Genomic DNA, 26778 nt, shown 5'->3' with positions numbered 1-26778 from the left:
AAAGGAGTAAAGAGTAAAACAAGCAACTACAGGGGGTGTTGTGGAAGGCACCCCAAGGCACCCCTAGAGGTACAACAATTCAAATGAAAGCTGATTTCCCAGCAGCAGCAGCAGCAGCAGCAGCAGCAGCAGCAGCAGCAGGATTTTCAAATTGCAGAAGGAAGAGAATAATCTGTCAAGAATTCTAGATCTAGTGCTGGAGAGATGGCTCAGAGGTTAAGAGCACTGGCTCCTCTTCCAGAGGTCTGGAGTTCAATTCCCAGCAACCACATGGTGGCTCACAACCATCTATAATGAGATCTGGTGCCGTCTTCTGGCCTGCAGGCAGAACTTTGTATACATAATAAATCTTTTAAAAAAAAAAAAAACCGAATTCTAAATCCAGAGTTGGGGAAGATGGTCCGATGTTTTCATTTGCCAAACAAGGGTAAGGAACTCATACCGAATCCCTAGGACCCACGTAAAGCCAGGGGGCGCATGGTGGCCTGCCTGTAAACCCAGATCTCAGAAGGCAGAGTCAGGATCCCTGGAACAAGCTGGCTAGCTACTAGCTGATTGGCAGGCTCTGGCTTCAATGGCGATCCTTAATGAATTAGGTGAAGAGCCATGAAGAATGTCTCATGATATCAGCCTCAGGCTTACACACACACACACATACACCTGCAATCCCCTCATGGGCCCCACACTCATGTGAACCATTATGCACGCACACATGCACCATGCATACACGCATTCACATGAATTCTGAGATCTGGACGAAATTATCCCCCAGACATAAAGACAAAATAAGATGGAAATTAGGGGTAGTTCCAATTACCCTTGACTCTCCCTTCAGTCCCCTGTGCATGAAGAAATGCCCATGCTTTTTTTCTGTGTGGCACTGCAGAGTGGAAGTGTGCATACACACCAGTGTAGAAAACGATCAATAGGGGCTGGAGGGTTGGCTCAGTGGTTAGGACCTGACTCTTCTTCCAGATGACTTGAGTGCAATTCCCAGCACTCACACGGTGGCTCGGAACTGTCAGTAACTCCAGTTCCAGGGGAGCTGATGTCCTTGTCTGCCCTCCCTGAGCACTGCAAGCACATAGTGCACAGGTATAAATACAGAAAAAACACCTATACAAATAAAATAAATGTATAAAAACTTTTAAAGTATGTTTTTAATTTGAAGTAGGTAGATCCACTATTTTTTCTTTTTTCTTTTGATTTTTCGAAACAAGGTTTCTTTGTGTAACCTTGGTTTTCCTGGAACTCACTCTGTAGACCAGGTTGGCCTCCAAATCATAAGAGATCTGCCTACCTCTGTATCCCAATAGTTTTAAGCCGGGGGGTGGGGGGTGGGTGGCGCACACCTTTAATCCCAGCACTCGGGAGGCAGAGCCAAGCGGATCTCTGTGAGTTCGATGACAGCCTGATCTACACAGAGAGTTCCAGGCCAGCCGAGACGAGGGAGAGAGAGAGAGAGAGAGAGAGAGAGAGAGAGAGAGAGAGAGAGAGAGAGAGAGAGAGAGAGAACTGTCTAGAAAAGACAAAAAAAGAAATAGAAAAAGAGAGAGAGGGGAGGGGAAGGAGAGAGAGAATAGACAAGACAAGAAAAAAAGAAAATGCCACTGATAAACTGTGGTTCCCAGCACAAGATCAAGCCAATCAAATTCTAGCTTGCATGGGCGGGGCTTGTGAGGCTCCACCCCTTGCTGTGTTGCTACTGGCAACTGATGGCTGGGGAGGTTGGGTGAGCAGTGTGGCTCCTGGTAGGTTGCCCATATGCATCCGGAAGCACTAATTAGACTCAATGGGTTATTAAAAAACAAAAACAATGAAAGACTGGGGCGGGGAACAGAGGTGGGGGGGTGGCCATGATGATGGCAGCAGGTAACGGTGCCCTCCACCAGCCTCGGATCACCATGTGTGCATGACATGTGGGCATGAGTGTGCATATACACTCAAGTGAAATCTAATTTTTTATTTTGTCTTGTTTTTGAGACAGGGTCTTACTATGTAGGTTTGGCTGGCCTGGATCTCGCTCTGTAGACCAGGCTGGCCTGGAACTCACAGAGATCTGCCTGCTTCTGCCTCCCGAGTGCTAGGTTTAAAGGTGTGCACCACCATGCCCAACTCTTTTTTTTTTTTTTTTTTAAAGGTTGATTACAGGCCTCATTCCAGGACTCAGGAGGCAGAGGCCTCTCTATGAGTTCAAGACCATCCTGGTCTACATAGTGAGTTCAAAGACAGCCAGAGCAACACAGTGTGATTCTGTCTCAAAAACAAAACCAAAAAACCCAGGACCACCTGCCCAGAGGTCGCAGCGCCCACAGTGGACTGGGCCCTCCCCCATCAATCATTAATCAAGAAAATGCCCCAGAGGCCAATCTGATGGGGGCATTTTTTTCTCAACTGAGGATCTATTACCCAGATGATCCCAGCTTGCGTCAAATTGACAAAATAAAACAAAACAAACAAACAAACCAGCACCCATGACTACAGCGAAATCACTGAAACTGCCAGTTAGTAACTGACAAAAAAAATAACTGAGTCATCTGATAATAGGTATTGATAATAGCTATTATTAGAGTCATGGGTGACCTTTGACCCTGGGTGGACCAGGACCTGTGTCTGGGAGAGAAAGCATGAGTATGTGAGTCACTGGGATTCAAGTTCAAATTCCAACGCTCCTCTCTGACTCAATCACTTTTTCATTCATTTATTCACTAACAAACAGCACAGGCCTGAGTGTTGATTAAAACGGCGCGCTGCTCGTGGCAGAGGAGATTGCTGGTCGGAAGAAACACAGGCCATAGTTACCTTTTTAGAGCTTTATTGGGAGAGAGGGGAGAGAGAGAGAGAGAGAGAGAGAGAGAGAGAGAGAGAGAGAGAGAGAGAGAGAAAGAGAGAGAGAGAGAGAGAGGACAGAAGGAAGGAGCAGAAAGGGAACAGAGGGATGCACAGAGGGCCCACCCGCTTTTTAGGCTGGGACGCCGTCACAGGCTCATGACATAATTAAGGACTGAATCCTTACACTGCAAGCCCATCATTCCAGAGGTGGACACAAGAAGGCCAGGAGTTAGGGCCAGCCTTGGCTACCTAAATGAAGTTGAAGCCAGCCTGGGCTACCTGAGTGCCTGTTCAAAAATAACAATAACATGGGACAGTTTTGGTGGCAAAGGCCTTTAATCCCAGCATTCAGGAAGCAGAGGCAGGTGGATCTCTGTCAATTTTAAGCCAGCCTGGTTACTTAAGAGAATCCTAGACCAGCCAGGGCTACAAAGTGAGGCCCTATTAAAAAAAAAAAAAAAAAAAAAAAAGTAACAAAAACTAATAGCACAATATTATCCCAGCAGTTGAAAGGCAGAGGCAGGTGGATCTTTATGAGTTTGAGGCCAGCCTGGTCTACGTAGCGAATTCCAGCCCAGCCAGGGCTACGTGGTGAGACCCTGTGTCTCAGTTAGGGTTCCCGTTGCTGTGATGAGTAGGAAATGGCTTATTTCTGTTTACAACTCTGGGGCCACACGCCATCACCGAGGGAGGGGGGGGCAGGAACTGAAGCAGGGACCATGGAGGAGCACTGCTCACTGGCTTGCTCAGCCTGCTTTCTCATATAATCCAGGACCACTGCCTGGGAACGGCACCACCCTTAGTGGGCTGGGCCCTCCCCCATCAATCAAGAGCTGCTAGGCCGGGCAGGGATGGCACAGGCCTTTAATCCCAGCATTTGGGAGGCAGAGGCAGGTGGATCTCTGTGAGTTCAAGGCAGCCTGGTCTACAGAGTGAGTTCCAGGACAGCCGGGGCTGTTACACAGAGAAACCCTTCTCCAAAAAAAAAAAATAATAAATTAAATAAATAAATAAATAAATAAATAAATAAATGTAAAAATTTTAAAAAGAAAGAAGGAAAAAAAGAAAATGCCCCACAGGCTTGCTCACAGGCCAATCTGATGGAAGCAATTCCTCAACTGAGTTTCCCTTTTCTCAGATATGTCTGGGTTTATGTCAAGTGGACAAATAAATAAATAAGGGGGCTGGAGTGATGGCTCAGAGGTTAGGAGCACCGACTGCTCTTCCAGAGGTCCTGAGTTCAATTCCCAGCACCCACATGGTGCCTCACAAACATCTGTAATGAGAGCCAGCACACTCTTCTGTATATGTAATAAATAAATAAATCTTTTTTAAAGACACATGCTCAGCTATGTTCATAGCAGCACTATTTGTAATAGCCAGAACCTGGAAACAACCTAGATGCCCATCAACGGAAGAATGGATGAAAAAAATGTGGTACATATACACAATGGAGTACTACTCAGCAGAGAAAAACAATGAAAGCATGAAATTTGCAGGCAAATGGATGGAACTAGAAAAAATCATCCTGAGTGAGGTAACCCAAACCCAGAAAGACAGTCATGGTATGGACTCACTCATAGGTGGATTCTAGATATAAAATAAAGAACAATCAGACCACAACCCATAGATCCATAGAGGCTATATATATAGCATTGAGGTCCCTAGGACGACTGTGGCTTATAATAAATTTCAATTTTACTCAATTATTGAAAAAAATAGCCAAACGAATGGAAACACATGAACTATGAACCAAAGGCTGAGGGGCCCCCATCTGGATCAGGCCCTCTGAATAGGTGAGCCAGTTGATTGGCTTGATCAGTTTGGGAGGCAACTAGGCAGTGGGACCGAGTCCTGTGCTCATTGCATGAGTTGGCTGTTTGAAACCTGGAGCTTATGCAGGGACACTTGGCTCAGTCTGGGAAGAAGGGACTAGACCTGCCTGGACTGAGTCTACCAGGTTGATCGCAGTCCTCGGGGGAGGATTTGCCCTGGAGGAGGTGGGAATGGGGGGGGGGGGGGCAGGGAGTAAGGGGAGGGTGTGGAGGGGGGAGAATAGGGGAACCCATGGCTGATATGTAGAACTGAATGGTATTGTAAAATAAAATTTTATATATATATATAATTTAAAAAATAAACACACTCTGACTTCAACCCAGACACACACACACACACACACACACACACACACACGCCACTAAAAACAAGCAAATGAAACCCAAACAAACAAAACAGCACAATTTTAAGAGCCCCAATTTAAGGACCTGACAAGTGCCTGGGATGTTCTGGCCCTGGTACCACGCCTCTGTGACTCTGGTACACTCTAACTAACAGCATCTTCCTTTTTCAGAGGAGAAGTGCCGACCTCAGAGCTGACAGACCAAGAACTGGGCAGTGAAGCAGAGAGGCGGGGCTGCCAGCTGCCACCTATTTTGCTGACCTTTGGCCGTCTGTCCCTCTGCAGGGGGTGAGGGGACAGGGCTAGATATAGGGCCACACCTTCTGCACCGTTCACTCTGCGCGGGTTGCGGAGGTGGGCGGGGCTAGAGTCCTCCATCCTGGAGACCTGGGTTAGCCTGCCCTCTTCCCACCACCACTAACAGGGTGCTGGAGGAAGAAGAGGCTGAGAAGGGACTTGAATAGGTGGTGGGGGCCAGGGGCAGAGGCCTGGCCAGTGGAATTGGGGTGTGGCTGGCGCCATATAAAAGACCCTGCGTGTCCTTAAGGTTCCACCCAGAACTCCCTGAGAGGTCCAGGGACAGAAGGCGACATGAACTGTCTTCCGAACACAGGCCGTGGCCTCGTTCCTGCCTGGAAGACACTTCTACTAACAGGTGCGTGAGAGACAGTGGCTTCCCCTCGGGCTGGGGACAAAGAAGGGACACTCTCAGAGAGCCCACATAGCCTGACACACAGACCTCCGGGTTACGAAACCGGGGACCCGCAAATTTGCCAACTATCTCTTTGCTGTGGAGAAGGGACCTTCTTAAAACAGAATCCCACTCTAGCCCCACCCGGCTGGGAACTTCCTGAGATCCCCCTGCTTCAGGCCTTCCCCTCCTCCCACCCTGGGATCCCAGGTGTGTGCCAACTACACAGCCTGCCTCCTTACCAGCCTCTCCTCAGTCACACCCTTCTGTGATACCTCAGTAAAACCCCCCACTCTATCCCCTACAGACAAAGAGAAGCTTAAACCAGGATTCCTAAGTGTAGATAAGAACTTAGACCCCTTTTCCCCAGGTGGCTGTATCTGCTACAAGGACTTTGGAAAACAGGATATTCGACCAAAAGACTAAAAAGGGAGGTGGGTTAAAATAAATTATATGGTCTGTGCCTTTAAGAACTAGCCTCACAAAGAAAAGGGAGGCTCCTTCCAACCTCCCTGCTGTGAGTGAAAGGTTTGGAAGAGCCTCCCTGGAGACTTGTAAACTTAGAAAACACCTTACTTTTGCATTCTGTACCTAAAAGTCTTCAGTGGCGGCTTTGGGGCTGTGATCTAGGCCAGGCCAGTTTCAAGTCCCCAGAAATGATGGCGCCAGCCCCAGGAACAAAAGGACAGAGTCAGGATGTCTGATGGTAACCAATTAACCACGAGATGCCCCTCTCCAGAGATAACAAGACCAGACCCCTGAGATGAGTTGTAAAACTCCTGACAGGGCAAACAGATAAGATAAAAAAAGAAGTCCAGGCCCGGGAAAAACTTGACCAATCAAGGATGGACCCGTACTAACCCCCTCCCCTCTAAGAAATTTTATGGGTTTTGCCTATAAAAACTAACTTCCCCAAGAAAGAGACACTCCTCCCTGCCTCACTGTATTGGGTGTAGGAATGAGTCCCTGTCTAGACTTGTATCTGCAGAATAAACCTTGCTGTTGCATTCTGGACATCCAAAGGTCTACGGTGGATTCTTTGGGGGGGTCATAATCTGGGCATAACACCTTCCTGCCTCAAAGGCCGGTCTAGTTCTTTTTACAAAGAAGAATTAGAAAATCGGAGAGGGGTGGTCACCTGCCGATCTCTCCGGACTGGCGAAGATCAGGACTAGAATTCAAGAGCCCAGCCCCTTTCTGGCAGAGGACCACCATGCCCAGGGATAAACACTAATTAAAATGGTCACAGTCCAGGATGGTGGTATGTGCCCACTATCTCCGAACCTGGGAGGCTGAGGCAGGAGGACTGCTGTGAATTTGAGGCCAACCTATGCTACTTGGTGAAGGCCACACTAGTCAGGGCTATGTAGCAAGACCTTGTCTCAAACTGATAACTGAGCACTCCTGTACCAGGTGCTGAGGACCGGTCCCAGTTGCTGGAATGCTCCCCCAGCTTGCATGGGGCCCCACACCAGAAAAACCAGGTATGGTGGTGCACACAGTAATCCCAGCATTAGGGAGGAGGCAAGAGGATCTGGAGTTCAAGTCATCCCTGGTTACAATGCAAGTTCAAGACCAGCCTGGGCTACATGAGAACTTGTCTCAAAAAAAAAAAAAAAAATAGGGGTGGAGGTGGGCAGTGAGGTAGCTCAATGGTTATGAAAGCCTAACCACCTGAGTCTGATCCTCAAAACCCATGTAAAGAAGGAGGAGAGGGTTGGGTGGTGGTGGCACTCGGGAGGCAGAGGCAGGTGGATCTCTATGAGTTTGAGGCCAATCTGATGTACAGAGAGAGTTCTAGGACAGCCAGGGTGGTTACCCAGAGAAACCCTGTCTTGAAAAACCAAAAAGAAAAAAAGAAAAGAAAAGATGGAGGAGAGAACTGACTCACACAAGTGTCCTCTGACACACTGTGGCATGTGCATGTACCACCCCACCCCCCACCATCATGCACACTAATAAAATAATCACAGCAACAGGTGGGTATCAGCCATCATAGTACGTGGCCACTGGGACTAAACATGTCTACCTGCCAGTCAGACCTACATTTTTTCAGACAGTGACGGTTCAGTCCTCACTTCACAGAGTTGGGGGCAGGGATGGGGGTGGAAGCCGAGACTGGACACACTGCACCCCAGAATGGTTACATGGCTCCTCCAGGTCTCACAGCTTGGAAAGGAGAAAAGGGCTTTGAAGTGTAGCGGTCTGGATGACGGAGACCATAGAGAGGGCCTCTCTAAACAAACAAACTGCTTCCTCCCCCAGGTCAGAAGTTCTGAGACAGGTGTTGTGGCCCAAACCTGTCATCCCAACCCTTGGGAGGTTGAGGCAGGAGGATCACAAGTTTGGATCCAGTATGGGCTCTGTCATGAGACCTGATCTCAAAAACGAACCACAAAAATGTCCAGTCCTGTCCATTTTAAAGCCCTGAGGTGGGCTTGGTAGCAATCCCAGCTCATGGCAGGCAAAGGCAGGGGGACCACAGAAAGCTGGAGGCCAGCCTGGTCTAGACGGCAAGTTCTGGGCCAGCCAGGGCTACTCCGTAAGACTCTGTCTCAAAAACCAGCAAAACACAAATAAGAATAAATAAATCCCTGAACTCCATCCAGGGTAAAGCTTTCCTGGTCCCCAGGCCAGGGCTTGCTCTGCTGGGGGGGGGGGGGGGACTGAAGACCCTCTAACAGCTCTCCTTTCCTCTCTGGGGGTCCCTCCTCCACTGCAGAGCTGTGGTCTGAGCCCCTCTGGGCATGAGCAGAGGGAAGGAGAGACAAAGAGTCCTGGGCAAGCCTTTGCACCTGCTGACTGAGTTACTGGGGGAGACAGTGTGTGTGCTCATGGATCTTTCTGGCTCTCTGGAGGAAGTTCAGCACCGTCTGCCACCACCCCTGAGTCTCTCTGTCTAGATCAGAAGGAGCTCTTTCCTCCACTGGGCCTAACCCAGGAAAGCCTCCGGCCCCCTCCACAACCCTCTGCTGCTCCTGTCTTTCCAAATGCTGGCAGCGTGGGTCATTTCCCAAGGCCCCTCCTACACAGGCATACCTGCTCCCCACCACTGCACTCCGGGGGACTTCACACAAGTCTAGGGCCCCTCGTCTCTCAAACTCTGAGAGATGCTTCCCAAGGTCTCCCACCAGGCCCATACCCCAGCCCCATTTCAAGACTTGACCAAAGATGCCTCAGCCCAGCCACTTCCGTCACCTCCACACAGCCACAGGCCTCTGTCTCTGAGCCCTGAGGGGCTGGAGGAATTGGGGGTGGGGGTGGGTAACTCTTTTGTGTTAGGTCTCGGTAGGGAATATGGATTCTTGACATATTAAAGGTGGTGACCCACACCTTTAATCCCAGCACTCAGGAGGCTGAGGCAAGCAGATTTCTGAGAATTGAAGTCCAGCATGGTCTATAGAGCGGGATTCTAGAGCAGCCAGAGGCTACACAGAGAAACCCCTGCTCAAAACAAACAAACAAACAAAAATCTCAAAAATGGAGTGGGGACTGAAGAGATAGCTCAGCAGTTAAGAACACTTTGCACTTGCAAAGGACCTAGGTTCAGTTCCCAACACCCCTGTGGAGGCTCACAAATGGTCCCTTGAGGGTCTGGCCTCTGAGGTAAAAACAGACATACATGCAGGCACAAACGCCTCTTAAATAATGCAAAATTAAGAGAAAAAAATTAAACTGTACTGGACGAGAGACAGAATTCCAGAGCCAAGTTATAGATTAGATTCTGGAATTCTTACCCAACACAAAAACACCTATGTTATTAGCATGCACTCGTGAGTGGTGTGCTGTAGTGTGCATACAGAGGTCACAGAACAACTGTGTGGACCCAGTTCTCTTCTTCCACCTTTTTCTGTGGGTTCCAGGGATCGAACTCAGGACATCAGGTAATCAACAGCACTGGCTGCTCTTCCAGAGGACCTGAGTTCAGTTCCCAGCACCCACACTAGGTGACCCATAATAACCTGTTGTATGTGAGGGGGGCTCAGTAAAGAAATTGACATAACTGCTCCATGACATGGTTAAGGTTTTCAATATAGACATGAAAGGCGGAGGGAGAGAGCAGAGAGCAGACAGAACAAGAAGTGGACTGAACATGACCGGGGCTAGAGAAGCAGGAGCGTGGGAGAGAACAGTGGAGATAGCAAGTTAGCAAATGGTAGAGAATAGAGCAGAGAGAGGATTAGGGGCTCAGAGAGGAAGTGAAGGGGTAAGAGAGAGAATAGAGGGAATGGAGTGTAAGTGTGGGGAGAGCAGAGAACAGCCGGCTGTGAGGTCTCTGGGGAAGGGAAGAGGCAGGAGCCTGGCCTGGGGCCTTGAACTGTGTAACAGGCACGTGGGATACTGAGGAAGCCCGGAGGCCAGTGCACTTTGACAAGCTGATAAGCGCCACAGGTAGTCAGTCATATGCTCCTTCGGCGGCGGGATGTGAGGGAAATGACTCCATCTGGCAGGTGGGAACTGGCTTCACAAGCTCCTGAGGAATGCCGGCTCTTATCTCCCATCAGAAATCCTCCTGCAATCCAGGTTGTGATCTTTTCTGGATATTTGCACTGCCCGAGGCTGTTGTGGAATAGAACTATGTGTCACACTGGTCAGCGGTGGCACAGGCCTTTAATCCCAGCCAGGCAATCTCTGTGAGTTCAAGGCCAGCCTGGTCTACAGAGTGAGATCCAGGACAGGCACCAAAGCTACACAGAGAAACCCTGTCTTGGAAAAAAAAAAAAAAAAAAAAGAACTATGTGTTTCAGAATAATTGTTTAACGATGTAAAGGTGTGTTGCATTTGTTTATGCTGCGGCTGTTTAACTATATGAAGATGAGTTGGTGTTTCACCTTGCCTGCCTAGAGGCACCTGATTGGTTTAATAAAAACCTGAATGCCAATAGCTAGGCAGGAGAGGAATAGGTGGGGCTGGTGGGCAGAGAGAATAAGTAGGAGGAGAAATCTAAGAGAGAGAGAGAGAGAGAGAGAGAGAGAGAGAGAGAGAGAGAGAGAGAGAGAAGGAGAGAGAGAGAGAGAGAGGAGAGAGAGAGAGAAGGAGAGAGAGAGAGGCAGGAGACAGACAGACACTGAGGAAGCAGGAAAGCAGGATGGACAGTAAGTAGATGAGGTAAACAAGCCTCAGGGCAGCACATAGATTAACAGGAATGGGTTATGTTAAGTTAAAGAAAAAAAAAAACCTAGCTAAAAACAAGACTAAGTCAAGGCCGAGCATTCATAATTAATAATGTCTCTGTTCTGTGATTTGAGGATTGTTTATTCTGCAGATACAAGTCTAGACAGGGGACTCATTCCTACACCCAATACAGTGAGGCAGGGAGGAGCTCCTCTTTCTTTGTGTGGCTGGCTATTTAAAGGCAAAAACCACAAGCCCTTCAGGGGGGTTAGGGGAGTTTGCATGGGTGCAACTCGGATTGGTTTATTTTTATCTCTGTTCTCTTTTAATTGGGTGAGGGTATGTAACCTTTGAATTTACTGGTTGGTGGTTACAATTATCACTTTGGGGGCAGTCCAGCACAAGTCCCAGGCTTTGTCCTTGAGCCGCCATGGGGGCTGGCTGGCCTAAGTTGGTGAGGGGCCCCAGACAGTAAACATCTGGCTGAACTTTGATCAGTCAGAGTACGTGCAGAAAGGGAGCTACTGCAAGGACTATGTCTTTTGTTCACAGCCCTCCCAGAGACTGCTTGCTCAGTCTCAGGAAACTGAAATTGAGGCCTGATCTCTGAGACAAGACTGAGCAGCCTGTTAAGGCATCTGCTTGGTCCTTTCACCTAACACCTTCAAACCCAAATCTAGGGTATCTGATACCCTCTTCTGGCCTTGATGAGCCTCCAGTATGTGGTTGGCTTTGAACTCCCAACCCTCCCATCTTTACCCACCAATGGGACTGCAAGCTTTTACCATCACTCCAGGCGTCTCTATCTCTTGTATTAACTACTTTCCTATTGCTGTTGTTAAAATTACCCTGACAAGCAGGTTATGAAAGAAAAGGGTTAATTTTGGTTTGATTGCAGAGGGATAGAATCCAGTTGGGAATCATGGCCACACCATCAGGAAGCTGGTTGGTCACATTTTCAATCAGCCACAGGAAGAGGGGAGAGAGAACAGGAAGCAGGGCTGGGTTATAAACACTCAAGGCCCGCCCACAGTGATGTACTTCCTCCAGCAAGAGTCTCTCTCCTAGACCAGTGGTTCTCAGCCTTCCTAATGCTGCAACCTTTTAATACAGTTCCTCATGTTGTGGTGACCCCCATCCATAAAATTACTTTTGTTGCTGCTTCATAATTGTGATTTTGATACTGTTATGAATCATGATATGTAAATATCTCAAATGCAGATTATCTGATATGTGACCCCTGTGAAAGGGTCAATCGACTCCCAGAGGGTTGAGACCCACGGGATTAGAACTGCTGTCCTCAGCCAGGCAGTGGTAGCACACACCTTTAATCCCAGCACTTGGGAGGTAGAGGCAGGCAGATCTCTGTGAGTTCGACGCCAGCTTGGTCTACAGAGTGAGTTTCTGGACAGCCAGAGCTGTTACACAAAGAGACCCTGTCTCGAAAAACTATATGGGTGTGTGTGTGTGTGTGTGTGTGTGTGTGTGTGTGTGTGTGTGTGTGTGTGTGTATGAACCTAGATCTGTCCTCTAGGTTCCATTACCTCTCCCAAACGACACCACCTGGTAGGGACCAGGTGTTCCAAACCTCCACCACTTTCTCCAGCATCTGCACCGTTGGTTCACTTGTGGGCAGGTGACACTTTGTTATCATGTCACCTGTGGTCTCACTTGTTCCTTGCTGTCCCCTCTGCCTCCCTGCCTCTTTCAAGGTACCCTGCTCACCTCCTGCACCTGCTCAGCAGCCTCCAAGCTGGCCCAGATGGAAGGAGCTGGCACCTACCTGCCCGTCCCCAGAACCCTTGATGGAGTTCTCAGCACTTCTTGGTCCCAAGAGCCGGAAGACCGGCCACCAGCCATGATTTCTCCCAAGGGCCTTCTGGGACTTCCTCACACTAGCCAAGACGTCGTACCGCACACAGAGGGCAGCTTGGTCATCAGGAATGTGGCAACTCAAGACACTGAGGTTCTGGACACCAGCAAGCCCCACGGGAGTTCAACAGAGCACATTCAAGTCAAGTGTGAGTGAGGCCCTCATAGAGGGACCCAGTCCTCAGAAATCAGACTCGCAACACCCCGCAGGGCCAACAGGGCATCTCTGGTACAGCCATTAGTCACCCCGTGTAAGACTGCAAGAGAAAGCCGGGCGGTGGTGGCGCACGCCTTTAATCCCAGCACTCGGGAGGCAGAGCCAGGAGGATCTCTGTGAGTTCGAGGCCAGCCTGGACTACCAAGTGAGTCCCAGGAAAGGCGCAAAGCTACACAGAGAAACCCTGTCTCGAAAAAACCAAAAAAAAAAAAAAAAAAAAAGACTGCAAGAGAAACTTGCTATCACAGACTCCCAAGACTGGATAATTTATAAAGAATGGAAGTTTAAAATCAGGTGCTGTAGATAGGGTTTCTATTGCTGTGATAAAATATGGAGAAGGTATATTTTAGGCTTCCGGGCAAAGGTCCATCACGAAGGGGAGTCGAGGCAGGAACCTGGGGGCAGGAACTGAAGCAGAGGCCATGGAGGAGAAATGCTTACTGGATTGCTCTCCATGTTCACTCTGCTTTCTTTTTTTATAATTTATTTATGTGCATTCATGTTTTGCTTGCATGTATGTCTGTGTGAGGGTGTAGGATCCTCTGTAACTGGAGTTAACAGACAGTTGTGAGCCGCCATGTGGGTGCTGGGATTTGAACCCAGGTCCTCTGGAGAAGCAGCCAGTGTTCTTCTTCGCTGAGCCGACTCGCCAGACCCTCACTCTGCTTTCTTATGTCACTCAGGACCACCCTCTCAGGAACATCACTGCTCCCAGTGAGCTGGGCAGTAGTGGCGCTCACCTTTAATCCCAGCTCTCAGGAGGCAGAGGCAGGTGGATCTCTGTGAGTTCAAGGCCAGCCTGGTCTACAGAGTGAGTTCCAGACAGCTAAGACTGTTACACAGAAAAATACTGTCTCAAAGAGCAAAAAAAAGAAAATGACCCCACCGACTTGCCGATGGACCAAGACATGTTCTCAACTGTCAATTGAGGTTCCCTCTTTCCGGATAGCTTTAGCAACTTGGGTCAAGTTGACAAAAGAAAACACTAATCAGAACGTGGGGTACCATAGCGCAAATCTCAGCACTTAGGGGGCCAAAGCAGGATGATCAGCAGTTCAGGACAACATAGCGAGTCTGAGGCCAGTCTGGGATACCTGAGATTCCGTCCCATACACACAGCCTCTACTTCAAAACATTTAGTTTGGCAAAAGGTTCTAGAGGCAGGGAGGCCCAAGGGCTAGCGCAAGGCGAGGGGCCCGTGTCTGCCACAACTGGACAGATGGTTTCACTTGGCAAATAGGACGAGTGTGTGAGCGCCAGTCTTCCTTCCTCTTCTTATAAAGCCCCTAACACAGTCAGACCTGGTGGCTTGGGCCTGTAGTCCCAGCTACAAAAGAGGCTGAGGCAGGAGGATCACCATCCTGAACAACTGACTTAGTGAGACTCTTGTCTCAAAGAACAGAAGCAACATTTAGCAGTTGAGCCCCTGCCTAGAATCCCCAGTGAGGGGCTGGGGGTGTGGCTCAGTGGTAGAGCCCCTGCCTAGAATCCCCCAGTGAGGGGCTGGGGTGTGGCTCAGTGGTAGAGCCCCTGCCTAGAATCCCCCAGTGAGGGGCTGGGGTGTGGCTCAGTGGTAGAGCCCCTGCCTAGAATCCCCCAGTGAGGGGCTGGGGTGTGGCTCAGTGGTAGAACCCCTGCCTAGAATCCCCCAGTGAGGGGCTGGGGTGTGGCTCAGTGGTGGAGCCCCTGCCTAGAATCCCCCAGTGAGGGGCTGGGGTGTGGCTCAGTGGTGGAGCCCCTGCCTAGAATCCCCCAGTGAGGGGTTGGGGTGTGGCTCAGTGGTAGAGTTCCTGCCTAGAATCCCCCAGTGAGGGGCTGGGGTGTGGCTCAGTGGTGGAGCCCCTGCCTAGAATCCCCCAGTGAGGGGCTGGGGGTGTGGCTCAGTGGTGGAGCCCCTGCCTAGAATCCCTCAGTGAGGGGCTGGGGGTGTGGCTCAGTGGTGGAGCCCCTGCCTAGAATCCCCCAGTGAGGGGCTGGGAGTGTGGCTCAGTGGTGGAGCCCCTGCCTAGAATCCCCCAGTGAGGAGCTGGGGTGTGGCTCAGTGGTAGAGCCCCTGCCTAGAATCCTCCAGTGAGGAGCTGGGGGTGTGGCTCAGTGGTGGAGCCCCTGCCCAGAGTCCCCCAGTGACGTGGCTCGCAGGGTAAAAAGCACTTGTCACCAAGCCTGATGAGCTGAAGTGAACTTCCACCAATCACATGGTGGAAAAAGAGAACCAGCTCCTGCAAACTGTCCTCTGACTCTGTATGCAGCCCCCACACCCTCACACATACCCACACATAAAATAAAAACAAGTTTTTAAGAATTTAATAAAGAAATCTTAAAAAAAAAATACTCAGTTATGCTGGTCGTGGTGGCACAGGCCTTTAATGTCAACACCTGGGAGGCAGAGGCAGGTGGACCTCTGCATTTGAAGCCAGCCTGGGCTACAGAGCAGGTTCCAGGACAGCCCGGGCTACATAGTGAGACTGGGTCTCAGGTGGATAGATAGATAGAGAGATAGAGAGATGATAGATAGATAGATAGATAGATAGATAGATAGATAGATAGATAGATAGATAGATAAAAACAAAAAATCAAATGCCTCAGTTATGAGAGAACTAGCTTAAAGCTTAAAATAATTGTGCCATAGGGCTGGAGAGGTGGTTCAGTGGTTAAGGTCACTAGCTGCCCTTCCAAAGGACCTGGGTTCAACTCCCAGCACCCACACGGCAGCTCACAACTGTCTGTAACTCCAATTCTGAGGGATCTGACACCTGCACACAGACATACATGCAGCCAAAACACTGATGCACATAAAAATAAATAAATAATTGTGCCTAACTCTGACTGCTCAGTAACCTAGTATTATTAGTAATAGTATAGCTAATTCTGTGACTACTGTCACTGTGATGCCCCACAGCAATGGGACACAGGAGCTGGTGAGCCCCAGTAGGTATGAATGTGTGAATGACTGAGAGGGTGAATGAATGCATGAGTGTGTGTGTGTGTGTGTGTGTGTGTGTGTGTGTGTGTGTGTGTGTGCATGCTACTGGGGAAGGCAGAAGAGAGATCGATGTCTCCGGAAAGTTCCTGGAAGCCTTGCTCTCTGTCCTCACAGACAACCCCAGCCTGATCCCACTGGTGACCTTCCCGGTGGCTTCGAAGGGTGTGATCTACAGTGACCTTAACTACTCTGTGATCCTGGAGTGGGCGACAAGAATGAACCCAGAGCCTGTGCTGAGCTGGACCTTGAATGGGAAGCCATGCGGAACTGGGGAGAAACTATTTATCCGGAGACTGTCCCCAGAGCAACTGGGCACGTACCTGTGCATAGCCAAGAACTCAGACAAAGAGCTGGTCTCTGAGCCCGTGACTGTCTCACTGAGTCGTAAGTGTCCCCAGATCTCTGTACCCACACGGGTGTGCGGCTGACTTCCCAGAGCCACCCTAGATCTTTCTAGCCAAACTGTCATTCCGTCTTTCCTTCCACTCAGGGGCCTGTGGCCTATTAGCTCCCCCCCCCGCCCCTCCCCCACTTCTCTCATGTAAATCTGTGTGAATGTTTGTATATGTATCCCTGTACACATGAAGGCCCGAGACTGGCTCCCCACCTTATTCACCGGGGCAGGGTTTCTCAGCTGAACCCTAGGCTCCCATACTAGCTCCCAAGCTAGCCAGCTTGCTCTAGGATGCCCCTCTCAGCAACACCCCCTACTCCCCACACGCGCCTCACCTCCCAGATGCTGGAATTAGAAGCAGACCATCTGCCTGACATTTATGTGTGAGCCCTGAGGATCCGCACACTTTATCCACTGGGCCGTCTCCCCAGCGCCACATTAGCCCGTTTTGCATATGACAGACTGTGGCTCAGAGACGAATTCTACCCCAGCTGCAACCCCTTCACCTCTCAGACACTATTCCTGCGGCGACGTGAACAAATGTCCACTCACCCCAAATAGGGAACTAACAACAGACCAAAGTAAGGATACCACAGAAGTCCAGCTGGGTGAACTGATGAGTTTTATTGAGGTGACTTACAGGTATGTGGGTCAGGAATTACTTACAGGAGCAGAATTGACTCCAAGACAGCTCATCACCAAAGCCCACCCCAGCATGATGACCGCTCACAGAGCTGGGAACCTGCAGCACATGGCACAGTCCGCAGGCGGCTTAGTAGGGGGGTGTTCTTCAAGGATCAGCTCAGGACCCCCAAGACCAAGTTCTCAGCACACGGGAGATGTATTTGCCCCACACGGAAAAAGGGCAGGGAATAAGAGACAGAGACAGGAGACAGAGGAAGAGGGAGAAGGGGAAGGGAACAGGGGAGGGAGGAGGTCTTATTTGTCCTAGAGGGATGTAGGACCGGTCGCCTCTGGATAGAGAGGAGACAGACATGACCCATAGGAGAATGGCGGTTTATAAAGGTAAAAGGGGAAATCCTCCTGTTAAGATGAGGTGTTCAAATTTTAATTGGGCATGTTAATTAGGGCAGCCAAAGGGGGCTTTTGATTGCTGGACTTCAATACTTTGACAGCTGGACCTTAGCAGTCAGCCTCAGGAGGAGGAAGTGGCTGAATAAGGGACTAGACCTTGGGGGGGGGGGGGGAGGCTAGCTTTAGGAATGTGATCTAACATTCCTAATCTAATGGAATTCAGCTACTATCACAAAAACTACTACTTGGAAAAGTCAAGGACTTCTCCAAAGGTCAAGCCATGGCTTAAGAAGTCTTGGTGATATTTTAGCATATATATATATATGTATATATATTCCTACAGTGATTTTCTCGTAATGCTATGTGCGCTTCCAAGAACTCCTAACAGTGTATTTATCTAAAATACCTATCAAGCATCCAAGGACAAACGAAACAACACCTGTCTCCTAGGTCAGGAGGATAGCTTTATTTCTTGTGCAATTTAGGGTGAGACCCTCCTTCCTTCCAGCCTTCCTAATAGACTCCTAATGTCTTACCTCACCACTTCCAGGAATGTAGGCTGAGCACACAGATCCCTTCTTGATCTACTAACTGGTCACTATCTCTCAGTTGACCTCCTCTTTAACCACTCCATTTTTGGGTTGTAAAAGAAAGCCTGACAGTCAGTGCCTGAGGAAAATTCTTACCTGCCTTTATGACCCTGTAGGAATTCAAGCCTGGTGACCTGCCTGGAGGGGGAGGATTGCTATTGCTTGGGTTTATAACTGAACACCTCAGAGAGTTGAGAGGACTTAGAGGTATTAGGAGAGGAAGAGAGGAGTGGAGAACTTGAGGACGGAGAACTGATAAGGAGGATTCTGACCAGAGAGAACATGTGCGTGAGATGGAAGATGAGGAAGAGTCAGATGGGGAAGTACTACCTGGGTAAGAACGAGATGAGAAGGACCTAGATGAGGCAGAATTAAGATGAGAGAATTAAGATAGAACTTAGAGGGAACAGTAGATAAAGGTAGAGAGAAATCAGGCAAGAAAGGAGCTGGGCACGAGAACAGAACTAAAGCTGAGTAGATAGGATGTTATCTCAGAGGAATAAAGTAGCTCAGTGTGCTTAGATTCACTTCGCGAAAATAATTCTCGCCACTTGTAGTTTCTCTCCTGAGCCTCTGGGAAGTATAATATTAAGGCTGGTCCTTTTAATATTATACAAGAGTCAGGAGGCGGGGGCGGGGGGGGGGGGGGACACGACACACACCTTTAATCCCAGCACTTGGGAGGCAGAGGCAGGCGGATCTCTGAGTTCGAGACCAGCCTGGTTTACAGAGCGAGTTCCAGGAGGACAGCCAGGGCTACACAGAGAAACCCTGTCTCAAAAAATATAAAAAGAAAAAAAGTTTATTCTTTGAGAATTTCACGCTGTGGGCAATGCATTTTGATCCTATCCACCCCGCACGCCCTCCTCCAATCCCCGACAAGTCTCCCTCTCTTCTTTATACCCCACTGCGTTCAATTAGAGCCGACATGTTCTACCATCCACTGAAACACCAGCAGCCAACCAGTATACAGCCCAAACCCAACTTTACTTTCTGGAGACAGGGTGTGTCCCTGAACTTGGGGGTTCATCGATTCAGCTAGACCAGCTGGCCAATGAGCTTCAAGGGGCCCTCCTGCCTGTCTCTACCCTCTCCCCAACCTCGGCACTGGAGTTACAGACAAGCGCTTAGCTTTTTACAGGAGTTCTGGGGATCCGAACTTGGGTCTTCATGCTTGTATGACAGTATTTACCTGGTGAGCCATCTCCCCAGGCCCCAAAGACAAAACCTCTGAAGTGTAGCTGGCACCGGTTGCCCTTCAGCCTCTACACTCACTCAGCCACGCAGGAAATCTTTACTGAGCAGCTAAGGTGTGCTCAGCCCAAGCTGGGGACACCCTGGTGACCAAAAGCACTCCAGACTGGGAGCTATGGGGGACACTACAGACCACCCCCACCCCGACCCCGGAGACCACAACAGACAGGACTGGGAAGAGGGGGGTCGGTCTTGGGAACTGCGGAGCAGGACTCAGCCTGGGAGTCAGGGAGGGCCTCCTGGAGGAGGGGCAATCGGAGCTGCTTCTAACACACATAAGGATTATGCAGGCTCTGGTAAGGAAAGGGACAGAAGAGGAGAGGTGGGGGTGGCGGAGGGAGAGGATGATGCACTTGGAAACAGGAGGCAGAGAAGGGTGTGCGGAGAACACCGTGTGCAGAGGAGCCTGGGTCATAAATTGACCCGACGACTGGACAGTGAGAGATCCGAGACCCTGGGGAGCCACAGCAGGATACCGAACAAGAGAGGAGCAGGGTCCACTGAAGCACTTCGAAGATAGAATGACAAGGAGAGGGGTGTGGAGGAGCTAGCTAGTGTGGATCCTTCAGTCTTGCCCCTCCTCTTGATTCCCAGAAGCCACCGAGGCTCCCACAGTTGCGGCTCCCACGGCTGCTTACCCCATGAAGCCTGACGACTTCCTGTCCCTGTCTGGAGGATCTGCCATAGGCCTCCTCGTCGCGGCCACCCTGGGAGGTCTAGTGCTGCTCGGAGCTGTCTGCTTCTACCTAGTGCTGGCGCTGAAGGTAGTTCTGCCCCTCCCACTGGTCCACCTGACAACATCCACTCCAGACCACGTGAGCTCGACCTGCATCCCTCTACCAGGAGAACGAACGAGCTCACTTCTATTTCCAGTTTTATAGATGAGAAACAGAGAAGTCGAGATATTAGTTCTAAGTCACACAGCCAGGGAGCTACAATTCAAATTCTAACAAAAATCCCAATGACTGGACAGCTGGGGGGTGTGGGGGTGGGGTGGGCGCGGAGGACTGATCCCAGAGTTGCCCCTCTGACTCATTAGTTCCCAAAGTGACCAGAGCGGCTCTGAGTGCCAGGCTGCTGTGGCTCACATCTCAGTTTAGGAAGCTTTGGAGAAGTGGAGTTCCCTTGGGGCTCAGGGTGCCCATCTGCTAAGTGGGAATGGTCATAGCTGCACCCAGCCCACGGAACTACAGAAGTCTGAACAGCCCTTAAGAGAGGTCCCCGGCTTTGGGAGCACCACACCCCATCCCTCTTGTGTGCTGTTAGGGATGCAGACGTGATGAGCAGGAATGAGTGCCAGCGATGGGAAGTCTGGAAGGGGCATGGGGAGTGTGGGGCAGAGGTGAGGACAACTGAACAGTCTTGGTAAAGTCACCTGCGCCAACCCAGCGGCTCTGAGTTCGATCTCAGGAGCCGCACAGTGGAAGGAGACAAAACCAGAGCACGCACGCACACACGAGCCAGAGCACGCAGGCACACAGGCACGCCACTCTCCTTTGCACGCACCTGAAAATGTAAAATAAGGGTTAGGGCTTCCGGGTGTGAATTTGGAGGAGTCACAGCAGTGATGCGCTCTCTCTCTCTTCACCCCTCCCTCTCTCCTTCTTTCCCCTCCTCTATCTCCTTCTTTCCCTCTCTCCTCCACCTCCCTCCTTCCCCTTCCCACCTCCCTTCTAATCTTACAGAAATAAGGAACATGCAGCTGACCTGGAAATCCCAGGAGAGGAATCTCAGACAGGACGACTGCCCGCACTGAGCTCCTCCAGGACCTCCTCCCTCCCACTTTGCCGCCGGCCATGTGTCCCCAAGATGTTCCTGTCCTGTCCCAGCACTCGGGAGGCCCAGGCAGGCAGATCTCTGTGAGTTCAAGGCCAACCTGGGCTACAGAGTGAGATCCAGGACAGGCACCAAAACTACACAGAGAAACCCTGTTTCGAAAAACCAAAAAAAAAGAAGAAGAAGAAGAAGGAGGAGGAGGAGGAGGAGGAAAAGAAACTCCCTGGCTTAACTGGGGGGGAAGGGTTGGGAGGGTGGATCAGGGGCGTGATAGGAGGAAGAATTTAATATAAGAAGTGAAAGAATTGGTACCCCCAGCTCAGGACCCTAAGAGCAAGTTCTCAGCACAAAGGAGATATATTTGCGCCAGAGGGACAGAGGGCAGGAAATAAGAGACAAAGACAGGAGACAGGAGCTAGAGGAAGAGGGAGAAGAGAGAAGGGACAGGGATTGGGGGAGGGACATCTGCCCCACAAGGACCAAGGAGCACCTCTGGATAGGGAGGAGACAGATGTGACCCATAGGAAAATGGCAGTTTATAAAGGTAAAAGGGAAAACCCTGTGTTAGGATAAAGTGTTTAATTTTAATCGGGCATGTTAATTAGGTCAGCCAAAGGGGGCTTTTTATTGCTGGACTTCGACACTTGACCTGAAGGAGGTCAGCCTCAGGAAGAGGAAGTGGCCAAATAAGGGAACGGATCTTGGTGGCTAGCTTTAGGAATGGGGGAGGGGCAAGGCCCGCCAGAGCCATCTTTGCCATGCCGGAGCTGGCCAGAGTCCCTTCAAGAAGCCAGGGAGCTTTCCCAGAATCCAAGGATGAGTTGGTCAGCATCTGCAGGGTAACAAATCGCCCCTGGAATTTAGCAGATTGGAACAGCAACCATTTGTCCTGATCACAATTCTGTAGCTTGTGGTTGTAGTTTGGGCTCAGCAGGTGGGCTTGTGGCAGCATCTGTGGCCTAGTGGCTGTTTGGAGGGGGTGACATCAGTGAGGACAGCTGGCACTCCTTGGTGTCATCTCTCACATTCAGAGAGGCAAACCCCAACAGGTTACAAGGCCTCTGGCGGCCCAAGCTCAGAACATAAGCACTCACCATTCAATTGGTTGGAACAAGTCACGTGACTGGCCCAGTTCAAGAAGTGGAGTTGGTGTCACTTACTCCCAGGTAGGGAAGACCTGTGACCAGTTTTACAAGTGGGACCCCAAAGCTGGGTCGCAGTGGCACTCCGCAGGCAGAGGCAGGTGGATCTCTTTGAGTTCTCAAAATTTCTGTCCCTAGGAGTTGACCAGCTCAGCCAGCTGATTGGCTTCCTTGTGACATGTGACACCTCTAGTTTCCTGCTGGGATGGACACAGGGATGCAGGATGCTGAAATCCAGGGACTGCAGAGAGTGTATTGCTTTGCCCTGTAAGCTGCTCAGAACACAAAATATTTCTTCTGCACATGCAGCTTAATTTTGCTTATTTTCCAAACAAACAAACCAAAAAACCCCAAGATTGTCCATGCACCCAGACAAGGGGGGGTCATGGCAGGCCCCCAGAAACCCATGGTGCTCTTGTGAATGGCATCAGTCATTTTGTGCGGGGCTCTTCAGGTATGGCTGATTTGGGTTTCTGAGACGTGGTCTCACTTTGTAGCCCAAGCTGGTGTCTAATTCATAACCAGTCTGCAGCATGCTGCATGGTGAGTCTCAGGCCAGCCTGGGCTACGTGAGACCCAGTCGAAGAGGAGGAGGAGGAGGGGGAAATAAATTTTAAAAATTAAGGATAAAGAAATGGCTCAGCTGTTAAGAGCACTTACTGTTCTTGAAGAGGACCAGAGTTCAGTTCCCACCACCCACATCTAGCAGCTCACAACCCCATAACTCCAGGTCCAGGGGACTCCGCTCCCTTTGCTCAGGTCTGTTGCAGGGATATTTGATCACACTGTGACACTCTGAGAGTCTTAATAAAGTTAAACTTGAATCAGGGGCCAGAGTCAGCGACTAGCTGACAGCAATTAGCCATAGAGATTTTGGAGGACCAGGAAGGAGGAGCGAGGGGCTTAGAAAGATTCACAGGCTCTCCCATCTGGGAAGCATGGCGAGAGGGTCTGCTGTTCATTCCTCCGCCGCTTTCTTGATCTATCAGGTTTTTAGTCCAATATCTGACTCTCGAGTTTTTATTGATAATAGAACAATTTAGATAAATGCATGACAGATCCGCAGACACCCACATATGTGGCATATACTCAGACACATAAGTAAAAAACTGAAAGATAAAAACAAACCTCTAATTAAGTAAATTTGAGTACACACAGAAAAACAAACAAACAAACAACTTAAACCATTCAAAAGTAACATGCAGAAAAAGGTGGATGTAGCCAGTTTCTGCCTCCTCACAGCTCAGTAAGTTCTGAGTAGCCCAGAAGAGGACAGTGACATAGAGAGTTCCAGACCACCCAGGGCTACCTAGTGAGACCCTGTCTCTAAATAAATAAAAGCAAACACAGCCGGGTAGTGGTGGTGCACACCTTTAACCCCAGAGGCAGGCAGAGCTCTGTGAGTTCCAGGACAGCCGCTACATAGAGAGACCCTGTCCCAAAAATAAATAAATTAATTAATATTTCTTTAAATCCCAACACAATCGGCACTTCCCCGGCCTGCAGTCCTCATTTGTACCCACCTCGAGACCCCTTCTTCCATATCTCTCAAAAGCGCCGTTCTTCGAGTGACAGCTCCATGATGTCCATCCTGTCCGGTTGGTTCTGAGTCCCCAGGACAGAAGTGGGGAGATCTGAAGGGGAGGCGGTCTGGAGGGAGGCCTCTTAGGACAAAGGGAAGTGAAACATAGGATGTTCTCAGGGAGATGAGACCTTCCATCCTGCGGGAACCCTGACTGAGCAAGCTAGGGAAGTGAGCAAAGGCATTGGGAACCCCCCAAAACTGGCGGTTACGTGAGGCCTCTCCTCCCTGGGAGAATATAGGCATTCAGGACCTGAGAGTCACTCTCAGACCCACTGGGCCTGGGAAGGACACTCCCCACCTTCCTGAACCACCAGCAGGCTGTGCCAGGTGCTGCAGGTTCCCAGCTCTGCGGGCTGTCACTCATGCTGGGGTGGGCTTTAGTGATGAGCTGCCTTTGAGTCATTTCTGCTGCTGTAAGTGACCCCTCACCAGGACTCCCGTAACTAACCCCAATAAAGCCCATTGGTTCACCAAGTTGGACTCCATGGCGTGGTCGTTTGAATGTACCTGACGCCCATAATCTCATAGGGAGTGGCACTATTAGGAGGTGTGGCTTTGTTGGAGGAAGTGTGTCACTGTGGGGGCGGGATTTGAGGTTTCCTACGCTCAGGATCCTGCCCAGTGTGTCAGTCGACTTCCTGTTCCCTGCAAGATGTAGCACCTCAGCACCAGCACCACCTCTGCCCACACACTGCCGTGCTCCCCAGCATGATGGTAATGGACTGAACCTCTGAAACTATAAGCAAGCCACGACAATTAAATGTTTTCTTTATAAGAGTTGCTGTGGAGCCGGGCATGGCGGCGCACTCTTTTAATCCCAGCACTTGGGAGGCAGAAGCAGGAGGATCACTGTGAGTTCGAGGCCAGCCTGGTCTACAGAGTGAGTTCCAGGAAAGGCGCAAAGCTACACAGAGAAACCCTGTCTGGGGGGAGGGGGGAGGAAGAGAGAGTTGCTGTGGTCGTGATGTCTCTTCACAGCAATAAAACCCCTAAGACAGGTGGTATCCTTACTTTTTTCTGTCATTGGTTCCCTAACGGGTGAGTAGACGTTGTTTATGTCTCCATGGGAAACACAGGTCTCACAGCAGAGGTCTGAGAGAAGATGAGAGAATGCAGGAGCTAAGTCTGCCAGGCCAGTCCTGCTGTAACTCTGGCCCACAGTCTCTCTCTTCAATCTTATTTTTCATATCTACTTTGTGCTAGGCGAGACAGATATATTTTAAAAAGTTTTGTTGTTGTTGTTGTTGTTGGTTTTGAGACAGTGTTTCTCTGTGTAGCCCTGGCTGTCCTGGAACTCACTCTGTAGACCAGGCTGGCCTCGAACTCACAGAGATCCTCCTGCCTCTGCTTACTAGGTGCTGGGATTAAAGGCGTGCTCCACCACTACCTGGCTGATTTATTTTATTTTTTTTTTTTTTTTTTTTTTTTTTTTTTTTTTTATTTATTTATTATGTACACAGAAGAGGGTGCCAGATCTCATTACAGATGGTTGTGAGCCACCATGTGGGTGCTGGGAATTGAACTCAGGAACTCTGGAAGAGCAGTCAGTGCTCTTAACCTCTGAGCCATCTCTCCAGCCCTGATTTATTTTATTTTTAATTTGTGTGTGTGTGTGTGTGTGTGTGTGTGTGTGTGTGTGTGTGTGTAGGATCCCTTGCAGCTGGAGTTACTGGCAGTTGTGAGCCATGTGATAGGGTACTGGGAACCAAACTTGAGTCCCCTCTGTAAGAGCAGCACATTCTCTCACCAGCCCCCCATCCGTCTCTCCAACCCCCAGCTACTGTTTTTAATAGACCTGTCGCAACTGCTTAAGAGTACTTAATATATTAAGTATTCTGGGAACTCATCTATGTGTCCTGGGAGTGCTGGCATCGGGAAGTGTGATATCTGCCAGTGTGAATGCCAAAAAGGAATGATTGCATTGACTACTGATGTCTGCCACTGTGACCACCAAAGGAGCCCTTGTATTGATTAATGATGTCTGCTGGAAGCTCCAGCTAGAAGGTGGGGGCTCTGTAATTCTGCCTGTGTTTCCTAATCTGCACCAGTGGCAGAGCCGGTGCCAAGCAGTAGTTGTTAGGATTCTGCGGCTCCTCCGGCTGCGGCTCCTCCGGCTGCGGTTCCTCCGGCTGCGGCTCCTCCAGCTGCGGCTCCTCCAGCTGCATGATCGCACATGTGCAGTTCAGTAGCTAAGCAAGAGGCCTTATGTCATCCTTGCACTGGTGGTCACGCAATCTGCACATGCACGGCATAGCTCTGCAAGCCCACATGCGCATGTGCAGGGGAATCCTTAAAAAGGCGGTCACAGGCTCCTCCCCTCTCCTCCTCTCCTGCCCCATGTCTTTCACAGGCCTGGTCACTCTCTTCTGCCATCCCCCCCCCCCCCCCCCCCCCCCCCCCCCCCCCGCATACTGGGTTTTCTCGTGCCTCCTGACCAGAGTAAAAGAGCCACATTTAAAACCAACATTTGGTGCCGTGCAAAGCAGACTTTCCTAGCACTCTGTGTCCAGGACCCTGTACCGAGGTTTCTTGGATCTCCAACTGTAGATGTATCCAACCGTCTTATTAAATAAGAAACACAGAACCAATGTAAAAGAGAAAGCCGAGAGGTCAGAGCTCAGAGCTAAAATCTCGCCCTTCCTCCTGCAGTGGTCTTAGCTCTCTGAAAGAGACCTACTTGCTGTGTGTATGTCTTTAAATAGTCTTTCTGTTCTGCCTTCTCATTGGTTGTAAACCCAAACACGTGACTGCCTCGTCATTGTCTGTATGTACAGCCCTCTAGGTCTTAAAGGCGTGTGTCTCCAATGCTGGCTGTATCTCTGAACACACAGAGATCTATGGGGTTAAAGGCGTGTGCCACCACCGCCACGCTCTGTCTATGGCTCTAATAGCTCTGACCCCCGGGCAACTTTATTTATTAACATACAATCAAAATCACATTTCAGTACAATTAGAATACCACCACATCCAACTGCCCGCTTTTTTCATTTGTCCAGCTGCCGGGACTGCTACGCATAACATACCAGCTGCCCAGATTGGTGAGTTTTCCCTTTCCAATCCCTCACCATTTCCCACGACTGGAGCCTGAGATATATTTCTCGAGTCAGTCCCCA

At 50.0% G+C, this 26778-nt stretch overlaps 1 protein-coding gene and 1 long non-coding RNA gene across 2 annotated transcripts; one reads left to right on the top strand and one right to left on the bottom strand.

The window, feature by feature from the left end:
* The first annotated feature begins 5362 nt into the window (after positions 1–5362).
* On the top strand, positions 5363–21152 carry Igsf23 (immunoglobulin superfamily member 23). Its single transcript, XM_042269690.2, has 5 exons — positions 5363–5666; positions 12530–12838; positions 16004–16273; positions 19757–19926; positions 20848–21152. The coding sequence occupies exons 1-5, from the start codon at positions 5603–5605 to the stop codon at positions 20851–20853; spliced, it is 819 nt and encodes a 272-aa protein (XP_042125624.1). The 5' UTR covers positions 5363–5602; the 3' UTR covers positions 20854–21152.
* On the bottom strand, positions 21152–25060 carry LOC143273445 (uncharacterized). The gene is made up of 3 exons (XR_013051530.1): positions 23604–25060; positions 22033–22277; positions 21152–21904 (listed from the first exon to the last, which is right to left on the bottom strand). It is a non-coding gene; the product is annotated as an uncharacterized LOC143273445 (long non-coding RNA).
* Between the last annotated feature and the right edge of the window lie 1718 nt (positions 25061–26778).

Source organism: Peromyscus maniculatus, chromosome 1, assembly GCF_049852395.1.
Source record: "Peromyscus maniculatus bairdii isolate BWxNUB_F1_BW_parent chromosome 1, HU_Pman_BW_mat_3.1, whole genome shotgun sequence".
Classification (NCBI taxonomy): domain Eukaryota; kingdom Metazoa; phylum Chordata; class Mammalia; order Rodentia; family Cricetidae; genus Peromyscus; species Peromyscus maniculatus.
The sequence above is the reverse complement of the archived record's forward strand: the minus strand, read 5'-3'. Positions and strand labels throughout refer to the sequence as shown.

Excerpts from the sequence above, each read along its gene's own strand:
- Igsf23 (XM_042269690.2), top strand. The coding sequence starts at position 5,603 with ATGAACTGTCTTCCGAACACAGGCCGTGGCCTCGTTCCTGCCTGGAAG. Across the intron at positions 12,839-16,003 it reads AGAGCACATTCAAGTCAAGT|ACAACCCCAGCCTGATCCCA; the intron begins GTGAGTGAGGCC and ends CTGTCCTCACAG. Across the intron at positions 16,274-19,756 it reads CGTGACTGTCTCACTGAGTC|AAGCCACCGAGGCTCCCACA; the intron begins GTAAGTGTCCCC and ends CTTGATTCCCAG.